The sequence below is a fragment of the Salvelinus sp. IW2-2015 genome, linkage group LG4q.1:29, assembly GCF_002910315.2.
Source record: "Salvelinus sp. IW2-2015 linkage group LG4q.1:29, ASM291031v2, whole genome shotgun sequence".
NCBI lineage: Eukaryota > Metazoa > Chordata > Actinopteri > Salmoniformes > Salmonidae > Salvelinus > Salvelinus sp. IW2-2015.
The window spans coordinates 87,077,191-87,089,833 of record NC_036842.1 but is presented as its reverse complement, the minus strand read 5'-3'; the positions used below and the strand labels follow the sequence as shown (position 1 = coordinate 87,089,833).

The following is a 12,643-nucleotide window of genomic DNA, read 5'->3' as shown; positions in this document are numbered from 1 at the left end:
GTATGTGAAAATACTGCCCCCTAGCCCAAAGAGGTTTTAAGACACTAACAGCTTACAGACGGTAGGCAATTAATGTCAGTTATGAAAACTTAGGATACTAGAAGCCTTTCTACTGAAAAATGCCCAGGGTCCTTGTTCATCTGCGTGAACGTGCCTTAGGCATGCTGCCAGAAGGCAAGAGGACTGCTGATGTGGCCAGGGCAATAAATTGCAATGTCCGTACTGTGAGACTTCTAAGACGGCTCTACAGGGAGACAGGACGGACAGCTGATCGTCCTCGCAGTGGCAGACCATGTGTAACAACACCTGCACAGGATCGGAACATCTGAACATCACACCTGCGGGACAGGTACAGGGTGGCAACAACAACTGCCCGAGTTACACCAGGAACGCACAATCCCTCCATCAGTGCTCAGACTGTCCGCAATAGGCTGAGAGAGGCTGGACTGAGGGCTTATAGGTCTATTGTAAGGCAGGTCCTCACCAGACATCACCGCCAACAATGTCGCCTATGGGCACAAACCCACCGTCACTGGACCAGACAGGACTGGCAAAAAGTGCTCCTCACTGACGAGTCGCGGTTTTTCCTCGCATGGGGTAATGGTCGGATTCGTGTTTATTGTCGAAGGAATGAGCGTTACACCGAGGCCTGTACTCTGGAGCGGGATCGATGTGGAGGGTCCGTCATGGTCTGCGGCGGTGTGTCACAGCATCATCGGACTGAGCTTGTCATTGCAAGCAATGTCAACGCTGTGCGTTTCAGGGAAGACATCCTCCCTCATGTGGTACCCTTTCTGCAGGCTCATCCTGACATGAACCTCCAGCAATGCCACCAGCCATACTGCTCTCTGTGTGATTTTCTGCAAGACAGGGATGTCAGTGTTCTGCTATGGCCAGCGRAGTGCCCGGATCTCAATTCCATTGAGCACGTCTGGGACCTGTTGGATCGGAGGGTGAGGGCTAGGGCCATTCCCCCCAGAAATGTCCGGGAACTTGCAGGTGCCTTGGTGGAAGAGTGRGGTAACATCTCACAGCAAGAACTGGAACATCTGGTGCAGTCCATGAGGAGGAGATGCACTGCAGTACTTCATGCAGCTGGTGGCCACACCAGATACTGACTGTTGATTTTGATCCCCCCCTTTGTTCAGGGAGATATTCTTCAATTTCTGTTAGCCACGTGTGTCGAACTTGTTCAGGTTTTGTCTCAGTTGTTGAATCTTGTTATGTTCATACAAATATTTACACATGTTCAGTTTGCTGAAAATAAACGCAGTTTAAATGCTGGGACCCTTTTGGTCTCTGTACCTGTGCTAGCTTCTCCAGATCTCAGTAGTTCATTTGCTTTGTACACCGGTGCCAGCGATTCGCTCCTATCTGGTGTGACCACCATTTGCGTCATGCAGTGTGACATTGGTGGGAACTGGAACACACTGTCGTACACGTCGATCCAAAACATGCTCAATGGGTGATGTGAGTATGCAGGCCATGGAAGAAATGTGCCACTTTCAGCTTCCAGGAATTTTGTAAAGATCCTTGTGACATGGGGCCGKGCATTATCATGTTGGAACATGAGGTGATGGTGGCGGATGAATGGCACGACAATGGGCCTCAGGATCTCGTCATGGTATCTCTGTGCATTCAAATAGCCATCGAAAAAATGCAATGGTTTTCGTTGTCCATAGCTTATGCCTGTCCATACCATAACCCCACCGCCACCATGGGGCACTCTCTTCACAACTTTGACATCAGCAAACCGCTCGCCCACATGACACCATACACGCTGTCAACAATCTGCCCAGTCCAGTTGAAACCGGGTTTCATCTGTGAAGAGCACACTAATCCAGCATGCCAGTGACCATCGAAGGTGAGCAATTGGCCCACTGAAGTTGGTTTACGATGTCAAACTGAAATCAGGTCAAGACTCTGGTGAGAGCGACGAACACGCAGATGAGCTTCCCTGAGACTTTTTCTGACAATTTCTGCAGTAATTCTTTGGTTGTGCAAGCCCAGTTTCATCAGCTGTCCGGGTGTCATCAGCTGTGTCAGACGATCCCGCAGGTGAAGAAGCTGGATGTGGATGTCCTGTGATGGCGTGGTTTAGATGTGGTCTGCGGTTGTGAGGAGGTTGGACAAACTGCCAAAATTAACATTGGAAGAAGCTTATGGTAGAGAAATTAACTATGCTCAACTGACAATGAATGACTTCCGCCAGAACGCAAAGTGTTTGCATCTGGTGGACATGAGGAGCTAGTTTAAAAGCGAAGCGCATGTATATCAAGTGGTGTGCTTGTAGGCTCCAACAGTTCTGTCAGTGTCACAACTGTTTATCCTTAATCATGTAGTGTGGCTGGTGTTATGAGCCGATCCCGTTAATAACTATAATTAAAACGTTTTATTTTATTTTTTATTAATCAGTATATTTTCTCAATGTGGCAACTCCGATAAATGCACTACGATTTTTGTAAATGGTCACATCGCGCATTGTCACATGTAATAATCGTAAAAGACTGAATCTAATGTACAGTGTGGGAAGGTCTTTACTCTCCCCAAATCCTTACCCCAACTATTAGGTGGGGTGTGCCTTGTAATAACTAAAGGAAAGGGTTGCACAGATTTAAACAGAAGCATAGAAGTTCATGGCCGATAGCTCCCATGCCAAAGTTTGTCCTTCCCACCAAGATCAATGGCTCAGAGGGCGAGCAAGAGTTGCTCAACTTTATGTAGTAGGCGTTGTTTATGAGTTGTACAGACCTGCATGCAGTTAGTGACATGAAAATAATGGAATTCAAAAGTTGACGTCAGTTCCTTCACAATATTTGTTTTACTGAATTGGTCATTTGTTATGTGCTTTTCAATACATGAATTGGGAATGAACTCGAATTTAACCCATCACTGTCATTACTGTCTACCTCAACAACCTCTCGCCTATTTACTTAACCCCCTTACCCAACCATTTTGCCCCATTCAATTGAGTTGCACCGGTGACCAGACAGGCCTTAGAAAAATAGAATAGAACAGAAAAACAGGATAGAAAAGTAACAAAGACAACATTCTGCTGCTCTGGTAAAGGGAGTGGTAATGTTACACAGCTCAGTGCTCCCTCAAACTGCTTCTCATCTTCCTCATGGTGTTCTCTCCTTCAGCTGAGTGCAGCCTGACAATCCTTTGAAAGGGCCCATTTCACTCATAGGTAAAAAGAAGCCCCTGGCCGACCAATGCAATCACATTATCGTGATCTGGAATCTCTCTCAACGGACCATTTGTTTTTCATTTGATGTACTGAAGGTCCCCTTCATGATCAACACTGACAAAGAGACCGTTGTGAGCCTCTCAGTGTCTGTCTTTCTGAATGTGTAGTTCAGTGTATTTGTGCTGAATCTGTGTCTGGTATCTCAACATAGTGGACATGTTTAGATAGAACTGCATTTGTATGACATCCTAAATATGGAACTGAGTCAACCTCAGCCGGACCACTTTCAGCAAAGCAAAAATATTTTGCAACATACATCTGTTTCTTATTGGACAAGTCCAGGTAGTACCTCAAGGCGTTGACAAATGTTTTCTCAACATGCTCTCTTCATGGTGGAGGATCTCCTAGCCCAGCCGCTCCTGTGCAAAGAAAACGTGCAGTTCCATGTGCTCGCATAAGGTGGCAGTCAGCATTCACATATTTCTGCTAGAGGCCCCTGTACTGCAAGAGCCACTGCAAGCCACCTCTGTGGTTTCCCTCCATGATTTATGCCTAGCAGGGCATAAAATGAACGTTTTGGTCCACCAGCCACTGTAGCAGGTAGATGGAAAGAAGAAAATTGTGCCAGCAACAAAAAAAATATTGCTAAAATTACACCAATTACACCAATATTGCTAAAATTACACCAATAAAACACAAAGAAACCGAAGCATGCTTTGTAAAGTTTCTAAAACAAATGTTTTACTATACTGAACTAAAATATAACCAAATAATAAAAAGTAACACAATAAAATAACAATAACGAGCCTATATACAAGGGGTACCGAGTCAGTGTGCGGGGGTACAGGTTAGTCTAGGTAATTTGTACATGTAGGTAGGGGTGAAGTGACTATGCATAGATAATAAACAGCGAGTAGCAGCAGTGTAAAAAACAAATGGAGGGGGGCGGGGTCAATGTAAATTGTCCGATGATCATTTGATTAATTGTTCCGCAGTCTAATGGCTTGGGGGTAGAAGCTGTTAAGGAGCCTTTTGGACAATTGAAGGCCACTCTAAAATGTGCAATTTTGTCACGAAACACTGTGTCAAGTTTTTAGGGAGTGTGCAGTTGGCATGCTGACTGCAGCAATGTCCACCAGAGATGTTGCCAGAGATCAACATTTTCTCTACCATAAGCCGCCTCCGACGTTTTTGAGAATTTGTCAGTACGTTCAACTGACCTCACAACTGCAGACCACGTGTTTGGCGTCGTGTGGGCAAGCGCTTTGCTGTTGTGAACAGAGGGCCCCATGGTGGCGGTGGGGTTATAGTATGGGCAGGCATAAACTACAGACAACGAACACAATTGCATTTTATCTATGGCAATTTGAATGCACAGAAATATCGTTACGAGAKCCTGAGGCCCATTTTTTTTTTTTTATGTACTGTATCTGTGTATCTGATTTCCCAGTCATGTGAAATCCATAGATTAGGGCCTAATGAACGGATTTCCTCATATGAAGTGTAACTCAGTAAAATCTTAGAAATTATTGCATGTTGTGTTTTTATATTTTGCTTCAGTATAAATAGCCAAGAGACACAAGGACAAAGTCTCACTTCAGTAGACTTTAGTTTCAAGTAAATTAGACCAACTTTTATGCCTGTCCGCAGCGCTTCTAAAAATCTTTCTTTCACTTAGTTCTTCAAGAGCACACAGCCCTCACCCAGGGAGTGTTGCAGCATGAGGTGGGGTTGGCTATATAGGATTTGTTCTTTGATTTTGTGCTATGTAWTTTATTAACTATGAAACAAAATGGCAGAAATACTTTGAAAACAGCTACTGCAGAATTTATTCAGACAGCTTGACTTTTTCCACATTTTGTTACGTAGCCTTATTCTCAAATAGATTAAATGAACATTTTCCCTCATCCGTCTACACACAATACCCCATAATGACAAAGCCGAAAGAGGTTTTTTGACATTTTTGCAAATGTATAAAAAATTAAAAAGTACATAACTATTCAGACCCTTTGCTAAGAGACTCGAAATTGATCTCCGGTCCATCCTGTTTCCGTTGATCATCTTTGAGATGTTTGTACAACATTGGAGTCCACCTGTGGTAAATCCAATTGATTGGACATGATTTGGAAAGGCACACACCTGTCTATATAAGGTCCCACAGTTGACAGTGCATGTCAGAGCAAAAACCAAGCCATCAGGTCGAAGGAATTGTCCGTAGAGCTCCGAGACAGGATTGTGTTGAGGCACAGATCTGGGGAAGGGTACCAAAACATTTCTGCAGCATGGAAGGTTCTAGAGGTCGACCGATTAATCGTAGTGGCTGCAGTACACAGAAGTATATATTTTTAAACGTGCATATTTAGCAAAAAGAAATCCAGGTTAGCAGGCAATATTAACTAGGTGAAATTGTATCACTTCTCTTGCCTTCATTGCACGTAGAGTCAGGGTATATGCAACAGTTTGGGCCGCCTGGCTCTTTGCGAACTAATTTGCCAGAATTTTACGTAATTATGACATAACATTGAAGGTTGTGCAATCTAACAGGAATATTTAGACGTATGGATGCTACCCGTTAGATAAAATACGTAACGGTTCCGTATTTCACTGAAAGAATAAACACTTTTTTTTCTCGAGATGATCGTTTCCGGATTCGACCATATTAATGACCTAAGGCTCGTATTTCTGTGTGTTATTATGTTGTAATTAAGTCTATGATTTGATAGAGCAGTCTGACTGAGTGATGGTAGGCACCAGCAGGCTCGTAAGCATTCATTCAAACACCACTTTCGTGCGTTTTGCCAGCAGCTCTTCGCTGTTTATGACTTCAAGCCTATCAACTCCTGAGATTAGSGAGATCAGGCTGGTGTAACCGATGTGAAATGGCTAGCTAGTTAGCGGGGTGCGCGCTAATAGCGTTTCAAACGTCACTCGCTCTGAGACTTGGAGTATTTGTTCCCCTTGCTCTGGATGGGTAACGCTGCTTCGAGGGTGGCTGTTGTCGATGTGTTCCTGTTTCGAGCCCAGGTAGGAGCGAGTAGAGGGATGGAAGCTATACTGTTACATTGGCAATACTAAAGTGCCTATAAGAACATCCAATAGTCAAAGGTATATGAAATACACATCGTATATAGAGAGAGAGTCCTATAATTCCTGTAATAACTACAACCTAAAACTTCTTACCTGGGAATATTGAAGACTCATGTTAAAAGGAACCACCAGCTTTCATATGTTCTGAGCAAGGAACTTAAACGTTAGCTTTCTTACATGGCACATATTGCACTTTTACTTTCTTCTCCAACACTTTGTTTTTGCCTTATTTAAACCAAATTGAACAGGTTTCATTATTTATTTGAGGCTAAATTGATTTTATTGATATATTATTTTAAGTTAAAATAAGTGTTCATTCAGTATCGTCCGATTAATCGGTATCGGCTTTTTTGGTCCTCCAATAATCGGTATCGGTATTGGGGTTGAAAAATCATAATCAGTCGACCTCTAGAAGGTTCCCAAGAACACAGTGGCCTCCATCATTCTTAAATGGAGTACGTTTGGAACCACCAAGACTCTTCCTAGTGCTGGCTACCCGGGGAAACTGCGCAATCGGGAGAGAAGGGCCTTAGTCAGGGAGGTGACCAAGAATCCGATGGTCACTCTTACAGAGTTCCTCTGTGGAGATGTGAGAACCTTCCAGAAGGACAACCATCTCTGCAGCACTCCACCAATCAGGCCTTTATGGTAGTGGCCAGACGAAAGCCACTCCTCAGTAAGAGGCACATGACAGCCCGCTTTGAGTTTGCCAATAGGCACCTAAAGTAATCTAATGAAACCAAGATGGAACTCTGAATGCCAAGTGTCACGTCTGGAGGAAACCTGACACCATCCCTATGGTGAAGCATGGTGCTGGCAGCACTCAGGACCTCAGACTGTGGTGAAGGTTCACTTTCCAACAGGACAACAATCTTAAGCACACAGCCATGACAACGCAGGAGTGGCTTCGGGACAAGTCCCAATGTCCTTGAGTGGCCCAGCCATACCCCGGACTTGAACCCGATCGAACATCTCTGTAGAGACCTGAAATTAGCTGTGCAGCGATGCTCCCTATCCAACCTGACAGAGCTTGACAGGATCTGTAGAGAAGAATGGGAGAAACTCCCCAAATACAGGTGTGCCAAGCTTGTAGCGTCATACCCAAGAAGACTCGAGGCTGTAATCACTGCCAAAGGTGCTTCAACAAAGTACTGAGTAAAGGGTCTGAATGCTTATGTAAATGTAACATTTCAGTTTTATTTATTTTATACACCTGTAAAACACAGTTTTTGCTTTGTCATTATGGGGTATTGAGTGTAGATTTATGAGGGGGGGAACGATTTTAATACATTTTAGAATAAGGATGTAACGTAACAAAATGTAAATGGGGCTGAATACTTTCCGAATGCACTGTAAATGTGATCATACTTGATTATTTGTATTCACAAATGCCAGTGAAATGCTCTCACTGTGGAGCCTTGACCACCCAACGTGGCTAGTGAAATGGACATCTTACCTGCCAATGCAGAACAGACTATGGGAGGTGCACAGTACTACACAGAGCCATGACTACATGGAACTCTATTCCACATTAGGTAACTGTTGCAAGCAGTATAGTCAGGTAAAAATACACCTTATGGAACAGCAGGGACTGTGAAGAGACACACACAAAGGTACAGACACACGCATACATTGTAATATTGTTGTGTGTTGGTATTATACATTTTGTATTGTAGTGGTGTAATAATGTTATGGTGTACTGTTTTATATGTAAGTGCTTTAATGTGTTTGGACCCCAGGAAGAGTAGCTGCTGCTAATGGGGATCCCTAATAAATACAAATGCCAAAATCTACCTGCATTTGGCGGGTGTTGATTTTAGGGTCTGGTGCCTAGGCTAGGTGCCGGACATCTTTTTGATTGTTTTCACAGCCTGGAATCTGCTGCGATCTCATTCACACAGCTTGTGGTTTTCACAGTTAGGTGGACGGAGAATCAGGTTGCAGAAGATTCCAGGCATACCTGGGAGACATGTTGAGAGGTGTGAACTTCCATAGAGACCGAGGAGGAAGTGTTTTTAAAGGTTGTTGATTGATTAGAATGATTCATGAGAAAAACTATMTTTTTCCTGGAAATGTTGACATTGAATGTTTTCTTAACTTTGTACCTCTGACTGTACATTTTGTGCTCTCCGAGATCCTTGGGACAACCTTAACCTACCCTAACCGTTTTACATTTTGTTGGGGTAGGGACGTCCAAAGGGTCCCTGATACCATGGACCGACAGGTGATGGGTGTCATTGATTGGTGAGAGAATAACATATTTGTGCCAGAAATGTTGACTTAACTTTTTTACTTTTGGTCCCTCTTACAGGTGACGGGTGTCGTAGGAAGAGCGGAGCTCCTGTCCTCCATCTTCCTCCTGGCTGCGTTCCTGGCCTACACCAAATCTAATGGAGCCGACCAATCCATCGGTGAAACTACTTTTACTGTAGACCTCCACCAATACTGTCCCCCTGTTTGTCTCACACACACACACACACACGCACACACATGCACACACAGGTTTCAGAGGGAAACAGGACAAGGAGATGCATGCTCCTACTTGCTAGTCTGTTATTCAGTGAGTCTACTGTACCCCTCCCCCTGTTGGTTGCAAGCCTTCAGAGAACAACAAGACAACAAGACCCATGCCCTGACTCGTTATGGCACCCTCATCATAGGCGGTTGGGGTAGTATTCATCGTCAAGTCTCGCTTTGCACCGCACGCCTTAGACCGCAGGAACTATTCGGAATGTCAGATGAACCGTTTCAAATGGATAGAGGAACTTATTACAGGCTTTGTGTAGGCGGCCGTGTTGATAGATAAAGGCTTAATGTTGTGAAAGATTACATTTGAAGATGCAATTAATTTCCATTGAATCATGATAGGGTTTGATTTCTGAAAGATTACAGGACAACTGTCAGAATGGGGAAGTTAAGTGTCTGAAAGAATGTGTCAATTGGTTTAAGGAAAATAAGGTAGATATCAACTCAAGGAATGATTTGAGGGCACCAAGGTTATTTTGTTGTACACACTTACATATTGACATAGTAAAATATATATTTGTTCATGTTTTGGCGTGAAACTGGTGGCAGTTATGAAAAGTCAATGGGTACTCTCCTCCAGGAGGTGAAGGGAAAAGAGTTGCAGAGTTCATAGAAAATGATGGCATTGTTGGTTAGATGCTTTTTTCATTCGGCTATTTTCTCTTGAACCATATGGTCTACTAGAAACTCATGGATAATATGGACACAGATGCAGTTAAAAAATATTTTATATATATGTCAGAAGTTTACATACACCAGCCAAATACATTTATACTCAGTTTTTCACAATTCCTGACTTTTAATCCTAGTAAACATTCCCTGTGTTAGGTCAGTTAGGATCACCACTTTATTTTAAGAATGTGAAATGTCAGAATAATAGCTGTCTCTTATACACATCTAGATGTGTATAAGAGACAGGTCTATGGGGTCATATTGCACTTCCTAAGGCTTCCACTAGATGTCAACAGACTTTATAACCTTGTTTGAGGCTTCTACTGTGAAGGGGGAGAGAATTAGAGCTGATTGAGTAAGGGGTCTGCCAGAAGGCCATGTGCGCAGTCAGACGCACGTCCGTGAGAGTTAGCTGCGTTCCCACGCATTTCTAAAGACAAAGGAATTCTCCGGTTGAAACATTTTTTAAGATTTATGATTAAAAACATCCTAAAGATTGATTATATACATTGTTTGACATGTTTCTACGAACTGTAATATAACTTTTTAGACTTTGTCTGGACATATATATATATATACATATACACACATATAAATATATATAAACTCAGCAAAAAAAGAAACATCCTCTCACTGTCAACTGCGTTTTTTTTCAGCAAACTTAACATGTCCATACAAATATTTACACAAGATTCAGCAACTGAGACATAAACTGAACAGGTTCCACAGACATGTGACTAACAGAAATTGAATAATGTTTCCCTGAACAAAGGGGGGTCAAAATCAAAAGCAACAGTCAGTATCTGGTGTGGCCACCAGCTGCATGAAGTACTGCAGTGCATCTCCTCATGGACTGCACCAGATTTGCYAGTTCTTGCTGTGAGATGTTACCCCACTCTTCCACCAAGGCACCTGCAAGTTCCCGGACATTTCTGGGGGGAATGGCCCTAACCTTCACCCTCTGATCCAACAGGTCCCAGACGTGCTCAATGGGATTGAGATCCGGGCTCTTCGCTGGCCATGGCAGAACACTGACATTCTGTCTTGCAGGAAATCACGCACGGAGCGAGCAGTATGGCTGGTGACATTGTCATCCTGTAGGGTCATGTCAGGATGAGCCTCCAGCAGGGTACCACATGAGGGAGGAGGATGTCTTCCCTGTAATGCACAKCGTTAAGATTGCCTGCAATGACAACAAGCTCAGTCCAATGATGCTGTGACACACCGCCCCAGACCATGATGGACCCTCTCCACCTCCAAATCGATCCTGCTCCACAGTACAGGCCTCGGTGTAACGCTCATTCCTTCGACAATAAACGCGAATCCGACCATCACCTCTGGTACAAAACCACGACTTGTCAGTGAAGAGCACTTTTTGCCAGTTCTGTCTGGTCCAGCGACGGTGGGTTTGTGCTCATGGGTGATGTTGTTGCCGGTGATATTCGGTGAGGACCTTCCTTACAACAGGCCTTCAAGCCCTCAGTCCAGCCTCTCTCAGCCTATTGCAGACAGTCTGAGAACTGATGGAGGGATTGTGCGTTCCTGGTGTAACTCGGGCAGTTGTTGTTGCCATCCTGTACCTCTCCCGCAGGTGTGATGTTTGGATGTACCGATTCTGTGCAGGTGTTACACGTGGTCTGCCACTGTGAGGACGATCACCAGTCCGTCTTGTCTCTCTGTAGCGCTGTCTTAGCCGTCTCACAGTACGGACATTGCAATTTATTGCCCTGGCCACATCTGCAGTCCTCATGCCTCTATGCAGCATACCTAAGGCACGTTCACACAGATGAGCAGGGACCCTGGGCATCTTTCTTTTGGTGTTTTTCAGAGTCAGTAGAAAGGCCTCTTTAGTGTCCTACGTTTTCATAATTGTGACCTTAATTGCCCACCGTCTGTAAGCTGTTAGTGTCTTAGCGACCGTTCCACAGGTGCATGTTCATTAATTGTTTATGGTTCATTGAACAAGCATGGGAAACTTTTCAATTAAGATCTGTGAAGTTATTTGGATTTTTACGAATTATCTTTGAAAGACAGGGTCCTGAAAAAGGGACATTTCTTTTTACTGAGTTTATTTAAATACATATATATAAAGGCTTTTCAAGTATATATTACCAAAGATATGATWGATTGCCATATATTTTCTGTTAATTACCAAAATGACTGAAGATTCCGTTAACTTTGGTAAATTACTGGTAGCTTTGCAACTCTAATAACAAGCAAGCTGATGTTTTGCATCATTCTGGCTGAATTTGGTGTAGTCAACAATGAGGTAGAATAGGGCATATAGCAAGTTGTGTGGAAATGCATTCATTTTTGWAGAATATGATTGTGTGTATGAATATGACCTCTGGCAACATCCTATTCTCTATTTTCCTTATTTTTTTCAACCTTTCTTTCTCTCTCTAGTGTGGACTCCCATTGCTGTGACTGTGGTTCTGGTGGCTGCAGCCACTTTATGCAAGGAGCAAGGCATCACAGTCATCGCCATCTGCTGTGTCCACGAGGTGTTTGTTGCACAAGGGGTACGTTTTGAGAGGAGAAGTAGGCGCTCAACCAATGTGAAACGAGGTGCAATCATAACAAGATACAAACTTTTGAAAAGAAACGGCTTAACGCTCACAATTAAAAACAAAGTACTTTATTAACGTAGTGTAATTTAGGTCAAAAACAGGATGTTTACACCGTCAATGGCCCTTATCAGAATGACAACAAAATGGGAATGAACAAAATTGCACAAGGGGTAAGGCAGGCCATGCCCGTAACCTCGCTCCACAGTGCAACACTCGCCATCGCTTCAACAATTACTCACACTGCACGGTCACGCCCTTGCTTACAAAACCCCAGTAATAAAATGAGTTATGGGACGATTCTCTTTTTTAATGATACTGGCTAGCTCCCATTTTTACTACAAAAGGGTTACTTTAAAWGGAATGATGGTGAGCAGCTGTTTTGGCGTCTCTCCCTCGTCTTGGACACTTTATCAATGCTAAGGCCTCTGCTTGCAGATGAAGAGGAGTCTTGGACACTTTATCAATGCTAAGGCCTCTGCTTGCAGATGAAGAGGAGTCTTGGCTTTGGCTCCCTGATGCGTTTGTATCATGTAACTCGTTAGTCTATTTTTGCCTCCAAATATTAAAGAATCTTGATCCAGCTGGTTATATTAGTTGA

The 12,643-nt window shown here is 43.5% G+C and overlaps 1 protein-coding gene across 1 annotated transcript in view; it reads left to right on the top strand.

Annotated features, from left to right (window-relative positions):
- Positions 1-12,643, top strand: part of tmtc3 (transmembrane O-mannosyltransferase targeting cadherins 3) — a 131,908-nt gene that overhangs the window by 24,128 nt on the left and 95,137 nt on the right. The window contains exons 4-5 of the mRNA XM_023986028.2: positions 8,589-8,688; positions 11,882-11,997. Coding sequence (XP_023841796.1) covers positions 8,589-8,688; positions 11,882-11,997 — 216 coding nt within the window. The remainder of the gene's footprint in view (positions 1-8,588; positions 8,689-11,881; positions 11,998-12,643) is intronic.